General features: G+C 40.9%; 1 protein-coding gene and 1 long non-coding RNA gene across 4 annotated transcripts in view; one reads left to right on the top strand and one right to left on the bottom strand.

The window, feature by feature from the left end:
• LOC308191190 overlaps positions 1-26,650 on the bottom strand; it is a 336,186-nt gene that overhangs the window by 211,639 nt on the left and 97,897 nt on the right. The gene's annotated exons all lie outside the window — the stretch shown is intronic.
• Positions 1-26,650, top strand: part of GPR158 (G protein-coupled receptor 158) — a 200,242-nt gene that overhangs the window by 155,995 nt on the left and 17,597 nt on the right. For all 3 annotated transcript variants that reach the window (XM_080578566.1, XM_080578565.1, XM_080578564.1), the window contains exon 7: positions 17,772-18,010. In XM_080578566.1, coding sequence (XP_080434692.1) covers positions 17,772-18,010 — 239 coding nt within the window. The remainder of the gene's footprint in view (positions 1-17,771; positions 18,011-26,650) is intronic.

Below are 26,650 nucleotides of genomic sequence, written 5' to 3'. Positions count from 1 at the left end.
AGCATAATTGAGTGACCTAAAGGGTACTGAAAATCAAAATTAGAAAGGCAGATTTTGTACCTATCTTCTCAGAAAGCAAGGAGCCTTTGAGCTTAGCTGTTTTCTAGCTCGTTGCAGCCTGCGTGCAGGTCAAGCAGTCAGATGTAGGAAGAACTGGCAGCCTGCCCTGCCCTGGAAAGCCTCAGGTCTGCCATCATGCATCTGCATTACCATGCAAAGTCACAATCATCAATGTCATTTACAAGACTTGTCAGAAGGAATACAGAAACCAAATGATGCATCCCAAGACTATTTTAAGTAAAAACACATTTTCTCTTCCCTTTTGTCTCTTCAGTTAGACTGTGCTGATTTCTTTTATCTTCTTCGTGGTACATGAAGAAGAACATTTAAGCTGTTTTCTATATTCAGGAGTCCAAATCTGTTTCTTTTGTGATTAGCTCTTGTTCCATGCTCGTCACTAAGTCTGAATTTGGGTCAATATCTGACTATTAATTAGAAAGAAATCTTTTTAATTTCCCCCCTTTTTTTTCCTCCCTTTTTTTTTTTTTGAGGGTGTGTTATTTAGTTGTGAAGAAAAGTCACTGCCATGGCATTTCTTAGCACTCTGATATCTCTCTGTTTGGAGTATTTCTATTTAAGCAACTTCTCCTTAAAAATAATCACAATTATCCACACTTTTCTAATATGTATGTGACCTCAGAGGGGAGCTGGGACTCTTTCTGCTTGCTTCATCTTCACAGTTTTTACTGAGCTTCCAGCTTACTGTGTTTTCTACTAATTTTGTTGTCAGTAGGGTTTCATTGCTGTATGAGGTTAGATTACGTGGGTCTACAAGGATGATCTTTTACATTGGATTTTTGGTGAGAATCTCAATGTTTTTCATCAATCTGATAGCAACAAAACTTTCCTCTTTCTTCCTGATTTATTTATTTATTTATTTAGATTAGCTCCCCTCTGTCTTTTGCAACACTCTTTCAGAACAGAAAAATTATTTTAATTTAGATTATCTTAAAATAGCCACATTATTCTAGTTTGGCTTTGAACCTTTGGCGACTAAGACTTTGACCGTAAGTTAAATGGTCTGTGACATTATGTAAAACCTTTCATGACTGTGTTAGGACATGGATATATCAAGCCTTTGTTTTCATATTGAGGACAAGGTAGACTGACTTGCCAATGTTTAAATCCAGAGAACTCCACATAGCCAGTTACAATACAGCCCCAGTGTTAGTGTCCACAACAGCTACCATCAGATGTTTTTTTGCTGATCGATGCAAAACTGGAGTGGTTTGATGTTTAATTGAAGTTCATTCCCATGGTATCTGAATATCAGAAAAATTGTAGTTTTCCCTTTGAGTGAAGTACACTGAGAGTTTTAACTTTGTCTTCAGTATGACAGTTGTGCTAGCAAAAATTCACAAAGCTGAGTGCTTTAAACTGCACTCTGAAATTTGTATTTCAGCATACGTATAAATGATCTACTAGTCAGGGGTGCTGAGTGCCTCACATTTCTCAGTGAAAGCAACAGCAGAGAGAAGTTTTAGGAGAAAATGTTTTCATCAAAAGCAAGCCAATACAAGGACAAATGTCTCCAAGCGGTTTCTGACCCAAACCCTGAGTATTACCTTTGGCTCATTTCCATCGTGCTGGGGAAGTCAACTGGCAGGTTAAGTTAATGAACAGGAAAAATAGACTGCTGTGCTGCAAAAATAAGAGAAACAGCCTCCAGGTCATCTCCCTGTATCTGTTGGCATTCACTAGTTTATGATCAAGTATGCTTCTGTCACTTTTTTCATTATCTTATGGTGAACATGAGGCAACCCTTTACAGAATTCAGCTTGTTAGATGATGACACTTCCTCCTGTGCTTCTGAGAGGAAGCATAGAAGATGAGAGTTAGTGTTTCTTACAGTTCACTTTTTGAACTTGAACATTTCATTTCGGAATGACAAGTAAACAAAATGTTTCATTACTTATTCATATTTACTGAAGTTGTATGTTGCATTGATATATGTAACCTTGCAGGGGAGCGTGAGTTTTGCTTTGCCCTCTTCTTTAGAATGGATGATGGTATTGTCCAATAATAAATTTTGAAAATAAAAATGAAAAGGTGTATTTTAATGGGCCCTGGAGATCAGAATTTATGATATTTTGTGGAATATTCAGTCAAAGCTCTGAAGTTCATAGAACAAGTTACACAAAAAAGCTTCTCATCCGAATATATTAGAGCATACTAAATCTTAAGGTCTCAGTAAAAAGCTTGTTGCAGAAAGCTTACTAAGAAAATATTAGTGACTGCTGAGTTTCTTCCACCCATCTATGCAACTGTATACTAACTACACAAAGATTACAGAATCACAGAACAGTTGAGATTGGCAAGGACCTCTGGAGGTCTTCTACTCCAACCCTCCTGCTCAGAACAGGCTCAGCTAAGAGCAGGTTGCTCGGGGACATGTACAGTCAGGTTCTGAATATCTCCAAGGATGGAGACTCCACAGCTCTCTCGGCAACCTAGTGTTTGACCACATTCACAGAAAGTAAATTTTTTCTTATGTCTAAATGGAATTTAGGGGGTCTACAAGAAAGCTGGAGCAGGACTCTTTATCAGGGATTGTAGTGATAGGGCAAGGGGTAACAGCTTTAAACTGAAAGAGGGTAGATTTAGATTAGATATTAGGAAGAAATTCTTTACTGTAAAGGCAGTGAGGCACTGAAACAGCTTGTGTAGAGAAGCTGTGGATGCCCCATCCCTGGAAGTGTTCAAAGCCAGGCTGGATGGGGCTTTGAGCAACCTGGTCTGGTGGGAGGTGTCCCTGCCCATGGCAGGGGGTTGGAACTGGGTGGTCTTTAAGATCCCTTCCCAGACAATTCTATGATTCTGTGAATTTCCTGTTGGTATTTCAGTTTGTGCTTATTGCCTCTTGTCCTGTCACAGGGCACCACTAAGAAGAGCCTGGTTCCATCTTCTTTAATCCCTCCCATCAGGCACTTATGTGCTTTGATAAGATCCCCCTGAGCCAGGATGAACAGTCCCATATGCTCAAGTCCTTTAATCATCTTACCGGCCCTTTGCTGGACTCTGATCCAGTATGTCCATGTCTCTCCTGTACTGGGAGCTCATGGCTGGGCACAGCACTCTAGACGTGACAACAGTGCCAAGTAGAGGGATAGGACCACCTCCCTCAAATTGCTGGCCATACTCTGCCCAGCATAGCCAAGGAGGCTGCTGGCCTTCTTTTCATTGAGGGCACACTGCTGGTTCATGGTCAGTTGGGCACCTGCCAATATCCCCAGGTCTTCTTCTACAAAGCTGCATTCCAGCAAGTCAGAATGTACTGCTGCTTGGGGTTATTCTCTCCCACGTGCAGGACATGGCATTTGTCTTTGTCAAACCTTGAGATTCCTGTTTGCTCATTTCTCCAGCCTGTTTTTATCCCCCTAAATGGCAGTACAATCATTTGGTCTCAGCCACTCCTCCCAGCTTTGTGTCAACTACAGACTTGCTGATGGTGTGCTCTGCTCTGTTGTCCGGGTTGTTAAAGAAAAGGTTACAGTGCTGGCCATGGTATTGACTCCTGGGGTACACCAGTAGTGACTGGCCTCTACCTGGACTTCTTGATACTAATCACAGCCCTTTCAGCCTGGCAGTTGAACTCACTATTTAGCCTGTATTTAATCAACTTGTCTATGAAGATGTTACAGAAAGCCTTCTTGAGTCAAGACAAACAACATCCACTGTTCTTCCCTCATCCAGCAAGACAGCCATCTCCTTGCAGAAGGCTATCAGGTTGATCAGGCACAATTTCATCTTCCTAAGTCTGTGCTAACTGCTCCCAATCACCTTCTGTTCCTTCTTGTGTTTGGAAACGGTGTCCAGGAGGATCTTTTTTTCTATCATCTTCCCAGGGATAAGGTTAAGTTGACCAGTCTGTATTCCCAGGGATCCTCCTTCTTGCCTTTCTTGAAGGACAGAGTGACATTTGCTTTTTTTCCAGTCCTTAGGAACCTCTTCCAGTCACCACAACCTGTTAAAGTATTGAGAGTGGCCTCACAATGACTACAGTGACATTCTGTCATGTTGCATGCATGGACTTCAGTATGTCTAGTTCGATTAAATATACCTTAACCTGATTCCTCTCCACCAAGGTTAAATCTTTCTTACTGTGGGCTTTCCCACCAGTCTTGGGCACCCGGGGTTCCTCAAAGCAAGTCCTACTAGTAAAGACTGAGGCGAAGAAAGTGGTGAGTATTTCAGTCCTTTCCATGTCACTACCAGGTGTTTGCCCTGTTCAGCAGTGGGCCTGCATTTTCTCTAGTCTTCTTTTTGCTGCTGATACACCTGTACAAGTCTTTCTTGTTGCCCTTCATGTCCCTTGCCAGATTCAACTACAGATGGGTTTTGGCTTCCCTAATCCCATTGCTACATGCTCAAACAGTGTCTTTGTATTTTCCTTGGGTAACCTGGGTCCTTCTTCTACTTTTTGTACACTTCCTTTTTCTGAGTTTAGTCAGGAGCTCCTTGTTCATCCATGCAGGCCTCCTGCCACCTTTGCTTGATTTCCTGCACATTGATATGATACCTTCCTGAGCTTGGAGTAGCTTGAAATTTTGTCCCCGTCTCTCAAGATCCTGAACTCCACCACTCATGGTCACTTCAGCAAAGGTTGTCCCTGACCTTCATGGCCCCAGCAGTTCTTCCTTGTCTGTATGAGGTCCAGCAGAGTGCCTTCCTTCCTTGGCTCCTCAGTCACCTGTGTCAAGAAGTTATCATCAGCGTGTTCCAGAGACCTCCTAGATTGGCTAGGCCCTCTTATGTTGCCCTTCGAGCAGGTCGCTGAAGACCCCATGAAGACCAGGACTTGCAAACACAAAGCTTCCCCCAGTTGTCTGAAGAAGGCCTCATCTACTTCTTCCTGATTAGGCGGTCTGTAGCAGATACCCACTGAAGTGTCACCCACATTGGTGTTCCTGACCCGTAAGCTCTGTTCTGAGTCATCAGCAGTCATTTTTAAGGACACCATTAACAATGGCTAATTCAGGAAGCAGTTCTAGCTGTTGAGGCACACTCCTAGCAGTATGGTGTTATACAGGGCTGGGAAGGCACCAAGTGAGGTTGTTGAGTGTGGGGGGTCGCCCACAGCATGTATTTCTCAATACATGCAGTATATTTAATTGTTTTCACAAATTTTAAATCCAGAGAGACATTCAGAACCTAGTTTACAAGAAGCTGTAGCTTCCTCAGAAGTGCTCATGATTGACCTAATTATCATTTTCTTCTGATTGCCACACATATTTGCACATACTGAGAGTAAACATAGTTGAATGAGCACTTACCTGGCAATACAACGTGGAAGTTTATGAAAAGAACAAATTTATTCAGATACAGCTGATACTATACAGCGATTCTGGACTACAGTTCTTTGAATTTCCCTCAATTAGATGTTGTATTTACATGAACCTGTTGTGGTTTAACCCCAGCAGGCAGCTCAGCACCATGCAACCTCTTGCTGACTTCTGTCCAGGTGGAATGATAGGGGAGAAAATCAAAAACATAAAAGTGCAAGAACTCATGGGTTGAGATAAAGACAATTCACCCAGTGAAGCAAAAGCTGCGCACGAGCAGAGCAGAAGGAATCCAGTTGCTGCTTCCCACCGGCAGGCAGGTGTCAGCTGCTCCCAGCAGAGCTGGGCCCATCACGTGTAGTGGTTCTTTGGGAAGACAAACCACATCACCCCGAATGTCCCCCCCTTCCTCCTTCTTTCCCCCAGCTGTTACTGCTGAGCATGCTGCCGTGTGGTGTGGGGCATCCCTTTGGCCAGCCTGGGTCACCCATCCTGGCTGTGTCCCCTCTCAGCTGTCAGGGCAGCAGCTAAAAACACCGGTGCGTGATTACCAGTATTTTATTAAAAAATCTGAAACAGAGCATCATATGAGTCTCTATGAAGAAAATTAACTCTATCCTAGCCAAAACTAAAACAGAAACATTGGAAAAAGAACATCCATAGTGTAATTTATCTCCTCCAGAGTGTGAATTTAACTGATCTGCTTAAATAGTGATAGTGGCAGTCATTAACATGCTAGATTCATAGAGAAATAACATATGGAAAAGCACAGGGATATTCTGCACTGCTGTGTGCTGTGCTGCTTGCACAAGCCAAGCTGAGGCTAATCAGAGCAGAAGATTCCATCCCTCTTCAACAGTTTATCAGATGTCTATTTTATACAGCTGGGGCTTTTTAGTTGCTGTTTTTTTGTTTAGTTATTTGTTCCTTTATTTTAGTATTATAAACAGAAGAGATGCATTCTTCTCATTCTTCTGTATGACTTTGGACAGATTTTCTTTTTTGCTTTAGCTAAGAAACTGCTGTGCACATGCTGATGTTCATTTCTTACACAGTCATCGCTCTACTTGTTCTTCTACCAGTAGGAGTTTTTCAAATACTGGAGTGTGAATGAGGGTGGGTCTAAAAAATTCTATTTTGGTCTGTTTGCCTGTACTGTAGAATTTCCTTTTTTCTAATGTTCTTAGTGAATGCTAAAAGGGAAGCATGAATAAGTTGGGCAATGTGGCAGGGAATTTATGTGAGTAGCAGCTTGGCTACCAGCTAATGTCTGTTTGTCCCCTGCATCATCAGCATTCAGAAGAAAAGAGTGGTTTTGAAATAATTAAGGCTTGGAACCTTATTTCATTGTTGCTTTTGAGACATGGGGAATTTACAAATGTAAAATAAGAAGACTACCAATGGAAGGGGAGGGTTGCAGGTAGGGCTGCAACATTTAAAGCCAAATATTTACACCTTTATGTTGAGGCAGATTTATATCTGATGTTGTTCCTGCATCTTAAGTATCACCTATAATCCTAGGAACTGCACATGAAGCTGCTGCAGGAGCCTTTGGCATTTAACTTACGTGTTGGGCTTTTTATTCTATATGAGGTTACTGCTCCTCCATGCCAGCAACTGGGCTCTTCCTCTCCCTGCTGTGGGAGATGCTTAACACAGACAAGAAACTCAAAACCCAGCTGGACAAGGTCCTGAGTAACCTGCTGTAGTGGATGCAGCATCAGTCATGAAGGTTGGATTAGACAATTTCTTAACCTCTCCCTTCACACTTCAACTATTCTGGCATCCTGTGAATTAATCGACCAGAGCAAAAATAACTCCCCAGAGGCCTGATGGGCTTTTGTACTCTTGCCAGTATTTTCATTCCCTTCAGTGTAATCTACTTGCAGAGGACTGTTTTTAATAATAACAATATTTTATCACATGGAAATTTTATCCAAAGAAGTTAGCATTGTTTACAGTCTTGGTTTCCATTGGTGGTGACTCTGCTGTATCTCGTGACAGGTGGAGATGTTCCCAATTTAATCTAAGAATGGTTTGAATCTTATCTTTTGCAGACAAGCTGAAGAATAAACTTTCCTTTCAAATACACATGAAGGTCTTGGCCATGATACCTGCATGCACAGACCACAAGATAAAGTTAATATTTATTCCACAAGTGGAAGGAGAACATAATGCTGATAAAGAGCTTCATTTTCAATAGAGTTGATATAGAACACTGCTGCCTGTCAATCATATTATAAAATGGTTAGCATTGATTTTATTAAAGTGAGCACAAAACCCTCAACAAATATTTTCTAAGTATTACAGATGTGTTTCTTTTGACAGTTTTTGACCAACTCCCTCCTCAGGCTTTTCTATACCACGTTCCATTAATCTCTGTCAGCTTTACACCGTATAATAATCCTGCTATTTGGGTTAGAGAAGGAAATTGTGTCCAGTGGGTGTGATTACTCATTCTTATGCCTCAGGGTATCTAGTAAAATATAGTAGGACAGGCTCTTTTTGTTATATCTGGACTGTTTAACTGCCTGCCGTCATTGTGAATGTATGTAAATGAGAGCAGAGCACAAGGCTGGGCCTTTTAATGTGTTGTCTGGCCTCCTTCTCAGTGTCCTCATTGTGGTTGAAAAGAAATGATGTTTTGGGTTGTTCTTGTTCGTGGTTACTTAACTGAGAGCTGATATATAAGAACTTTGCATGATTAACTTATATGGGCTAGTAGGAAAAGAGATTTTTTCCAGATATTAACTGTATTAATTTGTGAGAAAAGCATGAATCTTGGAAGTTGCGCTCATGTAAACCTCATTAACGTCAGCTGGAAATCAGGAACTTTTCTCTTCAGAAAACCAGGTTTCCATATCTGCATATGATTAACACTGAGGCAATAAAACTGGGAGGATGTCGTGATGAAAAATGTGAACATTTTTAGGGCTTTAGTTGGATGCGTAAAGGTGCGCATGCTCCTGGCCATCCAACATGGAAGCAGCTCTGTGAGCCTCTCTCAGCCAGTTCAAAGTAACTTCCAGCCCTGAAACGTTTTGAGAGAAGGAAAGAGAAAGGAAAAAACTATTCTCCAAAAGATAATAGGAGGGCATAAAAAATGCTGATGGGTATAAAGATGGGAGAAGTTCCTGTCCTTTCAGTTGCTGATGTTTGCTTCCTGCATCTTTAATAATGGATTGTCATTTTTAAGTGGTGCCTATTAACATAATTTGAGAGACGAAAAGGAAACAAGTGCTTGCAAGTCATGTGAGGAGATAGTTTGGTGCCAAACAATGCTCTGCACAGTGCTTTAGTGAGCACTCCGCAGACACAGCACCTCTCCTGCTCTCTTTCTTTCCACTGGAACTTTTTTGAAGGCAATATACTTAAAACCAAATGTGTTAATGCCAGATCCAGGCAAAGCAAACTTGATCCTTTGTTTTGCTGTTGCCAGCTTTTCATCTTAGAGAGCCAGTTTATTTTGAAAAAAAATTTCTCTTGAATGTCCTCCAACGATGCAGTTAAACCAACAGTCAGCTACAGCTTCGACTCCACACACCTTCTCTACAGGAACCTCCTCCAAAAAGGCAACGGGAAGGCTCAGAAAATTAAGGTTCTCTCTGACCAGCCAAGGTGACTGATTTTTTAAATGAAAAAATATAATTAAAAAAAATCGGTACAACTAGATAAATAAGACCAGAAAGAGAAGTGTTTATACCTAATTCTTCACTTGTGTACTGTGTCCTTGTGGGGAGGTCTAGATTTGATCCAACTTAGTGAATTTTGAACTTGCACCAAGCTCTCCACAGTCTTCACTGGTTCTTGGAAATTTTTTTTACAGGCTCCAAGGTCTACTCCATCTCTCCTGCTGTCACCCCCTGCTGTCTTTCAGGTCTCTTCCCAGGCTTGCTCAGCAGTTCATTGACAGACAATGAGCAATGTCATTTCCATCAGAGAAGTCTACTGACCTCAACATTTCCTAAATAATTGTATGTTTAGTATCTTACGTGTAAAACTAACACCAGATATGACATACAGCATGAAGATCCTTAAGAAAGTTGCACCAGCTTGAGAAGCTGTCTAAGGAGAAAATAATTCAGCTCCTAAGGGGAAATTAATTTCCAACTCCCCCTGTAAGAAGAGTTTTCAGAGAAGTCATTTGGTCACTGATGACAAACCCAGACTCGGACTCTGTGATTAGATCTTGGAAGTCAACTGGTTTGTTCCTTTAGAGCAGGGATGGGAAACCTTCTCATTGCTGGGGCTGGGGATGCTTCAAACACCTCTACTGGTCTGCACATTAATGGGTTCCCAGCGATGGTAGCCAGTAACTGCCCCAGTCCATGTGAAACGGAGAGAGAGCCACATCTGGCCTTCAGGCTGTGGGATCTCAGATCCTGCACTGGAAAAATTCATAACAGAATCACACAATATTATTGTAAGAGCACTATTAAAAGTTTTTAATGTTGTTAAAGTAGCTAGTAAGATGGAGGAGATCACATAAAAGGAAATTTGATTTTCTGGTGCTTTAGTATAGAAACTTGCTATGTAATTAGAGATAAAAGCTCAGTAAATTAATGAGGTCTTTTTATTGAAAACTTTTTTCAATCTACAGTGTAGCACACATGAACTAATAGTTTCAAGAAAGATAGTTAGAAGCCACATGTTCAATGGGATACAAAGGGGAAAACAATGAAGCCTCCATCTATGAACAGTAAGATATTTCATTTATGAAATTATGGTTACGTTGTTTTCTTCCATTGCTGACTACTGCTAGTGCACTGCTCAAAAAGTAAAGGGTACAGTGATCTGTAAATATACTGTTAATATATAGGTCAGTTTTCACAATAAAGCACTGCTAGGAGAGTGAATTGTAATTCACTCAAATCTGCTAGACTTTTGTTCACTGTTTTTTGAAGCTGTACATTCTTCTTATATATTACTTTAATAAAATAATCAAATAGGTTAAATTCATAAGAGCAGTGAAACATGTAGTGCATTTCTTGATTGCTAAACCGTCCAGTCCTGTTGAAAATCTCGTTTTGTTTTTCTTAAAACAGCAATTCTTCCAATTGTGCAAATGGATCACAGGATCTATTGTCATTAGCTCAAAAGGAAGGAGGTATTTTGCTTTCGTGACCACATTCGAAATGTTGAAAAAGTACTGTCTTTTTAAGTTGGGCTTATCATTCTCTAATCAGAAGTGCAGTGCTTGCCAGTGAACTAAGAAGGAGCAGAAAGGAAAGAAGGTCTTTCTGCATCGAGCCGTGTAACCACCCCCAGATTTACTTTGGTCTGGATTTGGGTTTTATCCATGGCAAGACTTTTGCTATCTGTAGTGTGCCTATCTAAGAACTAAAATGCAAGCTTTGACATAGGGTTTTGATCAGCTACCTTATTGTTGGTCACTAGAAAACGCCTCTGACATTCAGAGAGGTTGCTGAAATTGTCCATGAGTGTTTTCAGCAGGAGAGAGTGCCTGTGTGGAGCAGCACTAACAAGGAAGGGGATTTGTGTCGTTCCCACCGCTTTTACGCATCAGCCTTTGTTAAAGCAAACATTGTCAGCCTGGAGCGGGAGGGGAGTTGGCTTTGTAAGTTCAACTCCACAACACCCTGTGAAGCAAATTTTGTAATGAAAGTCTTGAAAATGTGCTTGACCTGTTGTAGGAGAGGATTACCGGGAGGCAGTGCTTGAATGTGTTTTCACAGCGTAAGCTTCCTGATAAATAGTGACTTTGAGATCTTTTCTGCTGCCTATTCTGAAAGTCTTTGATAGGGGTAAAGGACTGAATGGCTTTAGATTTACAAAAAGTTAATCATCACTTGATGATTTTTAAGAAGCAAATAATTAGCTTAGCCAAAGCTTGTATAGCCTGAAGGATTTATAATCTTTAGACTGAAGTCCTAGCGGCAGGAGTTTTAACAATATATGAATTAAGGTTTCTGCCACAGAATCACCTCAAATTTGAATGAAGAAGAGCTCAACAGGGTTGGTTTGCTTATGGAGAAAAATGTCTGAGGAGCTGACCTCATTTTTAACAAGCGAGGGATGTAATTATTTAAACGTATCTACCAGGAGGAAATTATTGAAATGGTTCTGTTAACCATTTGGTAGCAGATTCAGGGAGAGGCGGTGTTATGCCTATCCCAACATCCTGGGTTTTCAGCATTTTAGGAATCTCACATGGGATTCTGTGGTCACGAGCTCTTGATTTTGGTGCCCCAAAAGTACCTGTGTGACATAACCTTAAACATGAGTAACTGGCAAACAGGAGACATGCCACTGCTAGTTGTCTGGGGTCAGAGAGATGGGCCCTTATAGCATACATAGTCACCATCACAGTGCTCTGTAGGAGCTCTGCGTGGTCAGGGCTTGACAGCAGAGGGTCAGACGCTTCCCTGGCATTCTGCAGTTCTGCTAATCTCAGCAGGATTCCTGGGGGCATTAGTGCATTAAGTAGTTTATTAGAAGAGATAATTAGCACAAAGCAGCTGAGGATTTCGTAAATAAGGAGACTTGGTCTGCATCACTGAAGCCTGGTTACGTGACATGGCACGTCCCCGGTGGAGCCTTCTTACTTCTCAGCTCCCCGGTGCTTGGCGCATCCACCAGGATGGGCAAGTCTAGCTAAGGAATTGCCACGGCTGATGGGACCTACCTGAATGGTGATATGAACAAAAGCACTTCCAAAAGCAACACGCACACACAGTTTCAGTGCCTCCTGGCATGGGAGCCAGCAGCCAAGCAGAACAGGTGCGCGCAGCAGGGCAGTGAGCTGGGGAGCGAGGAGGCACAGGGGAACGGCAAGCGCCAGCTGATCTGTCAAAGGACTCCAGCTACAATCCCTGGAATCAGCCACAGACAGACAAAACTTTTTGATCTATGTTCTGCCGGGAAACTGAGCTTTCCTCAGGTAGGAATTTAGACTTGGAGGTGAAAGAGGAAAAAAAAGCGTATGTACGGCACAAAAAGTGTTAGAATCTGGGGTACATTTAAAGAAACCACAGATCATTCAGTGTGCTCATTCCAGGCTTACCCACATACTGACAGACAAAAGCTACTTCAACTCAATACATTTTCATCAAAGCAAGTCATATTTTTAGACTCTTTCTGTATTATTAAATATAGATGATACTGAAAGTCCAGTGGTGCTCATATGGGAATGAGTGAGTGGTTCTGATTGCAGTGGGGAACTATTGGACTGCTTTTTGCTCCTCATACCCTGAGCCTTCCCTTCAGCTGCCTGTGATTTCCTCCCATAATTTATGACCTTCCTCAGCCTGGTCAAACTCTTGGAAATTATGGCAGCACATTTTATCTCCTATATATTGATCCAGCACTGGGACTTTCATCAAAGCACTGGAGAATGACCTTTATAACATTTTAGTGGCACATTATATATTTAGCCCAGTCTTCCTCCATATGGTATGAATATGACTATTTTTAAAGGTACAGTGCGATACATATAGTATTAAAACTAATCTAGGAAAGTACTATATTGAGTATGTTAGCATTATGCCATGACCTATGGGTCTTTGCTTTGCTTACTAATGGTAGTTTTTAGCAGGCACTGAAATAAAATACATTTTTAACTCATCTTCACATTCCTGCACAGCAATGATTTCTAGCCATACATCTGAAGTATTTGTATTACATTAATTTCCTGTAATAGAAAATAACTTTATAACTCTGTGGAAAGTATCAAGGAAACTATACTATCAAAATCACAGTTTTGAAGGTAAATATAATTTATTAAGGAAAAAAGGATATCACTGTTTCCCTGATCACTCTGTACCCAAGACTATTCCATTAGTAACTTGTAAATGTACTGTCAGGATATCCTCAAATATTCATTAATCACATAGGATGGAAACTCTCAGAAGTATTCATACACCCAAATAATTGCCACAATTATTTTTCTAATTTGTGTACCTTTTCACTGGTCAGGACATGATGATGAAAAAAGAGTAGATTTATATTAGACATTAGAAAGAAGTTATTTACTGTGAGGGTGGTGAGGCACTGGCACAGGCTGCCCAGAGAAGCTGTGGATGCCCCATCCTTGGAGGTGTTCAAGGCCAGGCTGGATGGGGCTTTGGGCAGCCTGGTCTGGTGGGAGGTGTCCCTGCCCATGGCAGGAGGCTGGAACTGGGTGATCTTTAATCATAGAATCATAGAATATCCTGGGTTGGAAGGGACCCTTAAGGATCATCAAGTCCAACTCTTGATACTGCACAGGTCTACCCAAAAGTTCAGACCATGTGACTAAGTGCACAGTCCAATCTCTTCTTAAATTCAGACAGGAATTTAAGGTCCCTTCCAACCAGATTCTGTGATTCTATGTGTATGATGCTGGTCTCGCCATGCCATTTTCACACTGTTGACATGACACAGCTCTCAGCCCAGGTTGCTCAGGTTTAAGATGGCCAGATTCAATAAAGCAAACAATCATCCTGATTTCATTGAGTTTATTCCATGCTGGTCTTCCTGCCTATTTTTTGCTAAGGCCTTGAGAAATTACTTGGGAAGTAAGTAAGACAAGACTGATTTGGAGACTTTGAGCTGAGATGTGTTTGAGAAAGCTGTTTATTTGGATCTCTTAGCAAGATTTTATCCTTTATAGCCAAGAGACAGTAACTTGTGGTATGAGTGCATCTAAATACAAATTGTGAGGTCTTGGGCCCTCAGTGTTGATGCTCTTTCTTCAGTCATCTTCCCTGATGTGGAAAAAAAACCCACGCTCAGTATTTGTGTGTGTGCATGTATGTGTCAAGTGTGAGGTGTGATTTTTCTTTGTATTGGCATGGTGCCGTACATGGGCCGTAGGTACCTCTTTTCTGTTTTCAGTAGGATCACATCGGTTTGCAAGCTCTAAGTAACTAGTCTCATGTTCACTGTTACTCCAGAAGAAACAGATAAGATGTAATCCCTCTCCCATAGGAAGTCAATATACTGCATAAGAGCTCTTGACCCTTAATCTTTCTGGTGTAGCTTTCATATCACAATAAAAATCATCAGTCTGGAACAGAACAGTTTGACAGGATGACTCAGTAAAGCCACAAAATGACAGATACTAGAAATAAAAAGCAAACAAACCGTGCCAGGTCATTGCTGTCAAAGCAGGACCCTTCACCTGTTGTTCCTTCCACTTACAGAGTCAGCTCATAGAGTGAGGACCATGTTTTCTGTTCACAGGGTGAATTATTGATATGACCTGAAAATTTAGTATGATCTTATTTATTTTCTAAGATTATACATTACATCTCAGGACATACTTTTCGCAGCAGCAGCCACATGCTTTGGCTGCAGTCCCTAAGCTGATGATCCCAGCTGGATCTGTGAACCAGGGTGCTCTGTCCTTCCATTTCTGATCACTTCTCCTCCTGTCTGCTGGGCTACCCTTTCCTCTCTGCTCTCAGTATTTGCAATCAAGCCCTCACCTTGTCCAGCTATATAGAGCCAGGCCAAAAAAGAAAAAAAAAATCCCAAACCCTCAGACCATATATCTTAGGTGGTGCAGGTGGTAGAGTTGGGGGTTACCTTCAGTAGTTTCCAGACAGTTCATTCAGCCTGAACTCTCTTCTTACTCTGTTGAAAGGACAACTATTACATACTGGCTTTAATGCTGGCTGTAGTTGTCTGTAGGTCAAAGCTTTGCTTAAAGGCAGCTTTTAACGTCTTCCAGCAAAGTAGGTAGAGCACATCACAGTGTGATGTCTGATCTGCCTGTAAACAGAGCTGACGACATTTCACTGAAAATGATGATTGGATTATTCAACAGCAGTGCATAAAAGTGCATCGCATGTGCTGAACAGCTTTAGCTGGGTAAAGAGCTAGAAGATGCTGAGGAGGATGGTTACATTTCCTCTTCTGCCTTAGATCAGAGGCAATACCTCTCAAACAGTGCCCAAAGCTTCTCACGACCAGGTGTTTTGGGGCATAGACAGGACAGGAGGAGGAGTTTTTTTCAGTTGGTATTCCTTTACTTGATACCCATGATTAAACATCAATTTGTTCAGGAATTTGAATCCAGGGCTACATATATATTCATAAATTAAGTAGCATCCGAAAACATTCCTGGGTGCTGGAACTCCATCATCTGGGCATATTTAATTTCTTAATACAGGTGTAGCCCAGAAGCTCTGTACCTTACCTCCCTGTGAGAAATAGATACAGTGAGAAAAAGGATGACTGAGTATTGTCTACCAAGAACTCAGGGCAGAGATTTGAACCACCTGTCTGATGGAGAGCACCAGTCGTCAGACAACACACAGTTCCTAGGCAATTTGGTCTCATATCACAGCAGTTAAACTTTCATGGTAAACTTAGTATATGAGTCAGAGGTACAGGAAGGAGGATGGTGCTCCAGCCTGGTGAGCAGGGATGTTTTCAGGAGGGGAACCTCCTGGGTACGTGTCTCTGCTTTAATACAGGCTCAGTAACATGTAGGGGAGACTGAGGATGTGTCTGTCAGTGATGAGGTGGTGAGCAATGTGGGTTTGGATTCGCATTGCCACAGGAAGACGAGGGAATTGCAACACTGGACCTCATGTTCTGGTTGAGCACTTTCATGCCTCAGCCTTTGGAAGGGAGATTTTCAACATCGCAAGTCTAACACAGCTTTTCTGACAGCTTTTCAGAAATATATATATATATTTTTAAATAAATTAGAGGTTAGGTTACATGTAGGCCTATATTTTGAAGATATAGATGGCAGTGGTGATGGATGTCTGTTTTTGTGAAAAAGATGAGGGAAAAAAAGAAATGCAAATTGGAGGGGTTTTTGACTGCTCTACTGCAGAATGTTATTTGTTTCACTCTACTTAGATCAATAAGTAGACAGGATACCCCACTCCCCATGAAAGCTGTTTCACAGTCAGCAGTTAATGAGTTAGTACTGGAAAAAAATTAATGAGCCCAGGCTTGTTATGTCCAGAAAAAGTTCACAGTTCAGTAGAATCACCAAGAATTGCCTTTGGAGAGCCAAAATACAAAGAAAAGAAAACTGTATTGCTGTTCTCACATAGTTTGTGTGATTTCTCTAATTCTTAAAGCTTCATAAACATGTGTGGTAAGGTTTTTCTGAAATGGCAAACAACAGCAGTGAAAAGATGGTGTGCCTGATTTCATCACAAAAAGAGTATCTTTCTCCTTCCTTCCTTCCAAGAAGCTAAGTATCGATCGTCATTCACAACGTGGAGGAGGAAAACCTTTGCTTATATTGAATTTTAATGTTCTAAAAAATGCGGATTTCCTGGCACTGCCTGGAACAACGGTGCTGTGGCTGATAGAGGCAGAAGGAAATTGTCTGCCTCGCCTCTGTGGAATATTCTGCCTATCCTTCCTGAAGTCTTTGGGAACCTGCTTCAGATATAAAACACTTAGCATCTGGGAAGGGAGAGGAGAACATCAATCAGACGTGGAAGGATCAAAACCTGTGACTCCCTGCGGAGTGACTGTTGGGAGGGAAACAGCTGAATAATGTTGAACATATTCAGATGTCTGGCTTCACCTAACACACACTGTGAAGGCTGTGTTTGTAGTCAAATGCTGATTCATTTTTATGGATGTGGAAAAGACTTTGTGCTTTTGCCTTTAAAGACACTGCGTTATTGTTTGTCTGAGAGGCAGTGCCAGTTGCTTCTGCTTCCTTTTAGACAAAAATAAGCACGAATATTAAACTGGAGTGTGATTTTTTTTGCTGAAAGTGCAGGCCTGGCCATGAAATGATTTGGGATCTGGCTGAGGAGCTTGGTACGCTGCAAATATTTGAGGGGTTTTAAAAACTCAACTTTATTAAAAAATTAAAGTTTCCTAAACCTCAGTGATAATTAGTCCCATGTGGATATCAAGAGTATTCAGTGGTCATGCTCACACTCAGGAATCTAGAACTGGAGTGGCTTTGAGGACAAAATCACTGAAAGAGTTCGCCCCTCACTTTGGAAGTGCCTTCCACAGTTACCTCTACAAGGAACAGAATGTTGTCTTGTAAGCATCAAAGTCTATGGGAAGAATATCAAATAGGGGAATTGTATGATTTGGGATGAGCAGACAGACAGCATCATAACAAAATAAAACCTCACACATGGTTGCTGTTTTATGGATATGACCTTCCCTTTTTCAAAGACAGAAGTCTTCCACTGGGAGCTGGAAGGTAGAAAATAGCCTGACAACACAGCATGTGAATGCATGTCTCTAGCATAAGTATAGCTAATATTTTCTATTAGTGCTCTGTAGCACTCTCTGGGCAGCAATCAGTTCCATTTAAATATGATGAATATGAAAGTAATAATGTTTCAAATTTTACTCTTGTACATACTGTCAAGGGAGAGAATGTTGATATATTTTTTTTTAATAGTCTGATAGTGAAATAAAATGAAAATCTAATTCCTGCAACACAGTTAATTCTCTTTTCAATTCTGCCATGTCTGAATTTTTCAGGGTTTTGAAGGTATTCCTGTCCCGAACTGCTCAGCGTATTCCATACATGACAGGTGGGCGAGTGATGAGGATGCTGGCTGTAATTCTCCTGGTAGTCTTTTGGTTCCTCGTTGGCTGGACTTCTGCAATAACCCAAAATTTGGAGAGAAACATTCCACTCATTGGCCAAGGGCAAACATCTGACCACCTGATCTTCAATATGTGCCTCTTAGACCGCTGGGATTACATGATGGCTGTTGGTATGTTCATTTTCTAGCTTACCCTCTAATGTCTAAAATAAGGTTTAGTTGCCTTTTCTTTACATTTTCCTTCTTGTAGAATATCTTAAAGCTTTATCAGGATGCATAACACCACTTGAAAAACATTGAGGATAATGAAATATTGGCATATATGGTTTTTAAATGGTCTGAGAAGTATAATTAAAATATACTGAGAATTTTATGACTTTCAAAGGTTTGTAACTTGGATTGTAGTAACAAAGTGATTGGTGCTCAAGAACTGTCATCTTTGAAGGCAGAATGTATCTAGCTATTCTACGCTATTACACATGAGAAATTGTGGCAGGAATAACAAAGGCTTTGTGCTTCTGCACCACAGAACTGGACAGAGCTGTCATGTGAAGAGGAGAACTTGCTAGAGCACTCTTTCATAACTGCACAGAAATTAGTATTAAAGTAACAAGAATAGGAAATGCCCATCAAACTTCCCAACTTAACATAATTTGCTAGATGTGCCATCAGTGCTTGGGATAGGCAAGAGCTAAAAAATGCCACCCTGCAGAACTCTGTCATACCAAGGAGAAAAAAAACACATTTTTGTTTCCTTTATTTTAAAAGTGGTTTCCCCGTGCCAGGGTTCAGTTATACGGTGTAACATACCCTTTCCTGGTGACTGGACAGCTTCAGAGCATCTGTGCCTAGAGCCCTAGTTTCCAGTACTACACAGGTGTGCCACCCACCGTCTCAAATATGCCCGTGTTTTGAAATCTGAAGTAAAAACTTAACTTTCTGCCCTTTCCTTGTCTCCCCTTGTCTGTCCCACTGACAGAGCTCTGCTGCTGAGGATGAGGGAGAGGTAATGGGGTGTCCTCCTTGTGAGAGTGAAGGTGAGATGGATAGAAGCAGCCTGTGGTTATTAGGGGTATTTTCTCTGAGAGTACTGTACAGAAGGCCAGTGCATAGTAACACAGCCATTTTAAATGACAAACCACTGCTTCCAGCTTCACCAAGGACTTTCCATGGGTCTAAGCTGCTCTGTCCCTTCTCATCCCTGTGCTCTGCTCTTCCCTCCTTCATGTAAGATCTCTCAGGCACACTGCTACCTCATTTGTGAGCGTACTCATGGGTAAACCACACAGAGATGAGTATAAATGAGTACATCTTGAAATGTGTCTCAATCTGGGTCCTTTTGTAGGTGTATACTGATAAAATATAGCTATGCTTTGCTATAATGCAACAGTATAATCACTAGAGATGTTGTAAAATTAATAACAAAAGAGAATTAAATGTAGAACATGATGTCATCTGCACTGAGCTATTTTGGATGAAAATTTTACTGCATTTCACAGCCAGTAATACAGCCTAGTATTATTAAAACTTTGATACCAGTGGTTGTTGCATAATGGCAAACAAATGTTTTTATTCTCTTGATCTTACAGCTGTGCTAGTAAACTGAATAACAACTCAGATCTTAATGGCTAAATATTACCAATAGTCCCCTGTTGTAAGAAATGATGTAAATTGCTGTCTGCCTAGTATTGGAAATAACAGACATTGGTTTTTAAGACTTACTTACACCTAGAGGGGGTTTTAATTTTATTTATTTTTTTTTTCAAAATACACCCAGGGGTAGTAGAGGAAAAACTGTTTCTCAAGCCTGAACAAATTTGGATAGAACTTCTTTTGTTCTGTCATTTTGCCTTCTCACCCAAACTACCTTATAAGCAGAGTTACATTTGTGCAAGTCTTCAGTAAACTGTGGAATCACATGAGTGATGCCAGGATTTGTACAGCTACAGGTCTGTACTGACTTGTGTGTCTATACACATATCTGTGCATGTGCACTTTAAGGTGTTTATTGTTAACAGCAGTCTGAAAGGATTACAGACAGTAGTATCTACTTACAAAACCAGATACTTCATATCAAAGAGATGTCAGGAGAAATACACATAATACAAAACCCCTTTTATTCCTGTAATTGACTGGGAGCAGCCTTGCAAAAGATTCTGTTACAAATTAATTGATAGATTATGATATTTCATTTAAAATACCAAACTAAAAATGCTGAATGGTAATTTATGAAAGGTTTGTTATTTCATTTAATTTAGCCAGGCATAAGATTTGTTACAAAACTATTGAATATTTTGGAATATATGCCAAATACCAATTCCAATACCTCACTGTTTCAATCTGCTGTCAATGTCTCACTGAAATGTGGAGAGGGAATTTTCAAGGTCACAGATTAGTGAAGTGAGAATTAACAAGGCTCTGTTAGAAAGTCATAATGAGATGTAGCCTTTATGCTACCAGAGATTATTGGAGTTAGGATTTATGAAGCATTTTCCATACTAATCACGCTACTTAGGCTCCATCTCGAGAGACTTTTATGGCAGTGAATGTTTTATATTTACATTTCCATTAAGTTTGAGAGGATGCTCTCTTTGAGTGAAGTAAGGACTTAGACATAAAGGTTGTCACCATTTCTAACATTGCCCTCTGTGCTTTGTGATATGCTGATGAGAGAAATTGGCATTCAGTAAATGCTTGTTTTATCTATGTAATGTAATGTAAGTTAGTATGCATTTTCCTAGAGGTTGGATACTTGTGGGTATTTTATTTGTCACTTGCCTAGATTCTTTTATTTCCTTTGTATTCATTTGTGCATCACTTTAGAGGCTTTGGCATCTGTCTCATTGACGAGCTGTGGCAGCATGGATCACAACCTGAGATTTTAGAGAAGGACCTGAGGGCCTGAAAAAGCTCATCCACAAAGCTTTTCTGTTATGGCCTGAGTATATTCTATGCCTCTACCTGCCACAGCCTGATTTCTGATTTCAAGTTAGAAAAAAAGCAGCTGAAAAACTTGTGGTATGTAATGGCTCACAGTGTCACAAATCAAGCTATTACTCTTTATCCTGAGGAAAAATACATATAAGCAAAACAAATATCAGCACAGTACTTAAAAAAAAAAGTTTTCTACAATCTGGAAGAAAAGCAAAATAAGTTTAATGTGCAAAGCCCCTGGCAAGAGAGAAAGCTAGGCAGAGAGGTAAACATACGTGCACAAACAGCAATAAAAAGCAGAGGTGGAGTCTTGGCAGGTGGATGATCCTAACTTCATTACAGCCAGGGTATTACCTAATGTAGGTAGCATTTGAACTGTAGTTTTTAAAAATTCCCACATGCACCCTGTGTGCTTTTTTTCAATGTTTTATTTAAACCAGAAGTAAAAGGCAGGTATTAACCAAATGCAGCCAGGTGCTTTTCCCCAGCACCTGTGTGATTCCCAGCTGGCAGGAGCGGTGCTCCTCTGGCTCAGCTGCCGCACTAGCACACTAATTGGGAGCTCAGGATTTGGGTCCTCGTTATCAAGAGAGCTTCAAACACAAGGCTCTGTCATGATTACTGAATGCCCTCAGCCAGGAAAAGGAACAAAGTAAGCATTTCAGTCTGTGTTCCCAAAAGAGTTCCCTCCCCCTGTTCATTTGATAATATTTAACCTATATAATCTTTGCATCTAAAGAGGGGATGAATTGCCAGGACAGGCTCTGACAGATTGGGAATTAAGACCGTCCATACAGTTCTGAGTTAGGGCATTGTAATACAGCCTTACAAAGCCCTTTATTAAATTTTCTACAGGCTTTCTGCTGTATTCAGTGAATGAGTGATTATTATTTCTTTTTGTTATCCCCATTAGATGTGGCCCTATGCCATATTTAGGGTACGTTGTTCAGAGTATGCAATGAATAAAGAATTGTTAATTTCCAAATGGGTGTTCTTAAGCCATGTTCTCTGTAGCATCAAAGTACAGAGATTAATGCCAAAATTGTCAAGAGCAGCTATCCCTTTTGGGTGCTGTCTAGAGACATCTAGGGACTGGTTTTTCCAAGTAGTGTTTATAGCCTCCTCTGTGCAGAAAGCCCATCCAGGAGATACTTGCTAGGCTTCAGCACCGACAAAGATCTGGCTTCAGTTCTCATGTTAGATACTCAGAAAGTGCATTGTTTAAATACATTGTTTGCTTGTTTGTATTTTTTAACGATGAGCAGCCATCGTTCTTCAGTTTCCCTTTCTCAAAAGTAGCTGGAACTTATGGCTGGAGAAGTTTGGGTTGCATTGCCAGCTGCTCTAACACTGCTTTTTCTTTGTACCTGCTACATCACAGATGCCTTTGTTTAAGCACCATTTCTACACCGTGTCTCTGCTAAGGAAACCATGTACAGGTTCTCTTAACCACATTTCAGATTCTTCTGCAAACCACCTGCAGGAGGATATGGCTTTGGGAGAGGCTGGGAGATGCCCTGACTTCATCTTGTCTTTCCAGCACTCTCGTTTGTACTTTAAGTCTTTCCAGGCCTTCAAGTATTTTAGATCTGTTGGCATTTGCTCACAACCTCTTTAAGATGTGAGAGAAGAGGTCCCACACTCAGCTTGCTTTCAGCTGCTGGTGGTAAATCTTTCTGATCCTAATTCTTACTCTTTCATCCACACAAAAGTGAAGAGGATGACGGGGCCCAGAAGAGTGGTCAGCTGGCTTTAATAACAACAGTGGCCTGTGGAGGGATTGAGGAAAGGCAGCACACCTGGGTAGAGGAAGGAATAAAATGGAGTATAAAGGATAAGAGAGGGAACGTGCAGAAATGAGATGAGTTCCTGGAAACTGTAGGCCATAAATTTCGTGTGGGGAGATTCCTATGGAAGGGATACATGGATATATATCACACTCAGGTCAGTGGATATGTCTCCAATGTCTCCATTGCCAGGAAAAGGCATCTCTAGGTCACCCTCAAACCATGGGGCCCGTGCACAGCCACAGACAATCCAACTTCTGGTAGAGAAAAAATGTCAGGATTTGACACCAATTCGTACTCCACACAGAAGTCTCTTTATGGCTGTGCCTGGCTAATTGAAATAATCCCGAGATATGCTGAGAGAGACGGATAATTTATAATTTTCTTTGAATAATTCAGCACTGAAGACTTATGCATGTAACCAGAGTTTGCTGAAATATAGGAAAATCCTTTCAGCCTAAGAAAAAAGCTTCTACTATGACATGGCACAGCTCTCCAGGTGGGAGATTGAACGCAGTGAGCAGAAAGAGACTGCGCTGGCTGGAAACAGAGAGCAATCTAGGACATGATTTTTCTGTTTAAGACTGGAGCTCTCTCAGCTCCAGAAGGCACTCGGAGTGAAGAAATAGATGGAAGAGCTGTGCTTCCAGATCTACAGAGCAGTTTGTTTCAGTACAGGGAATTTAAAATGTATACATTAATTTGATGAGATAAAATGGGATAAAAAAAGAAGATGGGCTGTAGCCTGCCTATGTTGTGAATTTAGTGAGAGTTATAATTTGTATCCAAAATCTGAGGAAAAAAATGGAGCAGCTGTGGAACAATACTGTTTTGCAAAGTTCAGGATGCCAAATGGACTTAGTCAAGGTTATGTTTTAAAAAGCTCTCCCTTCTTAAACACGTGTAATGAAAGCCTGCAAAATATTTCACCATCTCTGGAGAGCAGCGTCCTGTTCTTGTCCTGTCGTAGTGCTTCTTAAGCCAAATCAGCATGGTCAGACATGGAACATCATACAGAGTTGAAAACTGGCTTCAAACCTTCAGGGCTGTCTTCTTTTTGCAGGTAGCCTTTGGACAACAGAGTGCAAGTGAGCATGGGGATGGGGATGCTGGCTCAAGGGAGCTCCCTCCAGCAGCTCTAGCCCATGGCCGTGTCCACCTTGGGGCTGGCCTGAAGAGGCACAAGAGAAGGACGTTGCTGTCGGGGAAGGAGGGCTGAGCATCAACCAGGACAGCCTAAAATAACTCTTTCCTTCCAGACCAGGGCGGGAAGGAAAGTCACAGTTTAGGATTTAAGCTGCTCACAAATATGGGTAAATTTATTTCCACTGTCATTCTTCAGTGACAAGGTGGCATTATCCCCATTCTGCACAGCCAGCACTGAGGCCCAATAAGATTAGGGTTATATGGTCCATTTAATGTGGGTGTCCATTTTGCAATGCTTTTGGCTCAGTTACAGAGCTTAGTCAAATCTGTACAGAACGTGTTATATATGGTCTCACTGACTGCAAATACAGCCCTGTGTGCTCACTTCTGCTGCCAGCTGCAGCAAAAATTTCAAAGTTGGCCCCCAACTAGCAAGAAAAACATGCTCTGTGATCATCTCTCTGAAGCATGGCTTGAGTGGGACTTTGAGGTACAAAGTTAAAATTCACTTCTGCCTGCATGTGCCCGAGACCACTTTTTTTTTCTTTTTTTTTCTTTTTCTGCAGACTTTTGTCTCCTCCACTAGGCATCTAAATGTAATATAACAAATTATAGAGCTTTCTTTATTAGCCAACCTTGATTTATCTCTGGAAGTGCTCTGTTAACGTGCTGTAAATGAGTCTGGTCTCCCAAGAAATGATATGGTTAACTGAAGATTATATGTGCAAAAGAGGGCAAATAAAGACTGCATATGTGGTATTTTTATGTTAGTGCTGTCCAAGTTTTAGAGAGGACAAAGCGGGAGAGGTAAAGATGGAGTACTTCCCTAAGGCCTCTAAGAAGAGTTAGTGTCCCAGTTCAAAAATAAAGAATTTCACATTTCTTGACTTTCCAGGTTTTCTTACGTGATTTTTGCTTTTCTGAATCTGTTTTTAACACTCCTAATGTCCTGATGTCATGCCCTTACTACCTTTCTCCCTTTGCCATCTGCAGGTGTTTTTCCCTTGCCTGTTCAAGTGTAAGGAAGGTCTAACTTTTCCAGATCCTAAAAAACAGGAACAGGACTTTGATCACTGCTTTCAGTTCCCCATATCTCAGTCCACTGTTCCATGCAGTCAGCTGAAGTACAGACATCTGCAGAGCAGACAGTGAACAAGGACAGAGAATTCACTCATGCTGGGGCTGGGTGGGCAGGAGTGGGCCAGCCTGCATCGTCTGCAAGAAGATGTAGCAGAGGCTCTGGCACAGGCTGCCCAGAGCAGCTGTGGATGCCCCATCCCTGGAGGTGTTCAAGGCCAGGCTGGATGGGGCTTTGGGCAACCTGGTCTGGTGGGAGGTGTCCCTGCCCATGGCAGGGGGGTTGGAAGTAGACAATTTTTAAGGTGCCTTCCAACCCAAACCATTCCATACTTCTGTGATTCCGTGACTGTCTCCGGACAGAGCTGTGCTTTGTACTGGCTTTAAATATGAAAGAATAATTGACAGCGCAGACAACTGAATGTTTACCAAAACCCAGTAAATATATTATCCCAGATCTTCAGGAAGTTTATGTCAATAAAACCAACCCTGAGCGTGTCCTTCTTTACAGAGCAGAAACATATCACATACTGAGAACATATCGTTGTCCCTCCTTATCAAAAGGTGTGACCCAGACAAATCCCGGGTGAGCAGACACAGTGCACTGTTAAGTAGTAATAGGCCAGCTGCATCCAATGTGAGTCTGGTCTGGTGTGTTGGGTAACGGAGCTAAGTGCTCCAAAATGCAAAATGCTCCAAAGTGCTTTTCTAAAAACATGATGGACATTACAAACAAAATGAATGATCTTTTTTTTTTTTAAAAAACACCAAAGAATATAAATAAGTAGGTTGATTAGATAGTGCAAAGACCAGATAAAATATTCTAAGGATAAGAAATAGATAACTAGCAAGAGATATATTTAAAGATTAATTAATCCCTGCACATGGCATATTGAGGCCATGTTATGTTTTCATCTCACCTTCCATTCATATGTGCATCTACTTGTGGCTTTAAAGCAATTATTCCTTTTCTTAGTCTCTTATCTCTCACAGATTTGCAAGTGAAATCTGAATGCCTGGTTTGGACAGTTACAAAATAGCTACTCTGAGTATTTTAAAAGCTTGATTTTTTTTTTTTTTTTTACTTCACATTTCCTGTCCAGATAGCTGTTGACAGCTGTCTCTCCTAGGAATTTCCATCATTTTTCAAAGTAAGAAAAGAAGATATTTCTTGTTCTTGTGCTTAATAAGTAAAAATGGAATATTTTTTAGGCCTTTTGATAAATCATATTTAAAGGAACAAGATTATGTATTTGAGCTTTGAGTTTGGTCTTGGTGGGCTTTCATTATGCTAATGTAGTCCTTTAGTTGTCAAGAAGTCACTCTTCTAACACCAGGCTTGTGGTGAAAAATTGTTCAGCAAGCCAGATTTTAATCATAAAAGATACTTGGTGCAAGAGAGTCACTAGGGTGCCACAAACAAAACTAGTAGGACTTCAGAGATAAGTGGTGCTCAAGAATCTTGCTCTTACCTATTTAACTATCTATCTGCCTATCCTGTCTATCAAAGTTAGTTACATCTGTGTTTCTCATAAGTATACTAAATATATAAATTTATCAACTTATTTGATGTTGAGAAACCAGAAAGACCAACTGGAAAATAATACAGCAAAATTTTATAGCATCTTCAGATTCTCATTGCAATATGCACTAGTAGTCTGTAGCTAATTATATGAATTCAATTTTCCCCCTCAAGCACAACTTGTGCACAATACATTTAAGCTGTGTAATTAGTGGTTTTGATAATTAATTGTTTTTCAAGCAAGATTTTTTTTTTGTTATTGCTAATGAAATTATTGTATCGTTGGGCTTAGCAACTATAGGAACTCTGTTATTTTACCTTGTGTTTCAAAAGCTATTTCCTATC

Source organism: Anser brachyrhynchus (genome assembly GCF_964034855.1).
Source record: "Anser brachyrhynchus genome assembly, chromosome: 2".
Classification (NCBI taxonomy): domain Eukaryota; kingdom Metazoa; phylum Chordata; class Aves; order Anseriformes; family Anatidae; genus Anser; species Anser brachyrhynchus.
Note: the sequence above shows the minus strand (reverse complement) of the source record. Positions and strands in the feature narration are given on the sequence as shown.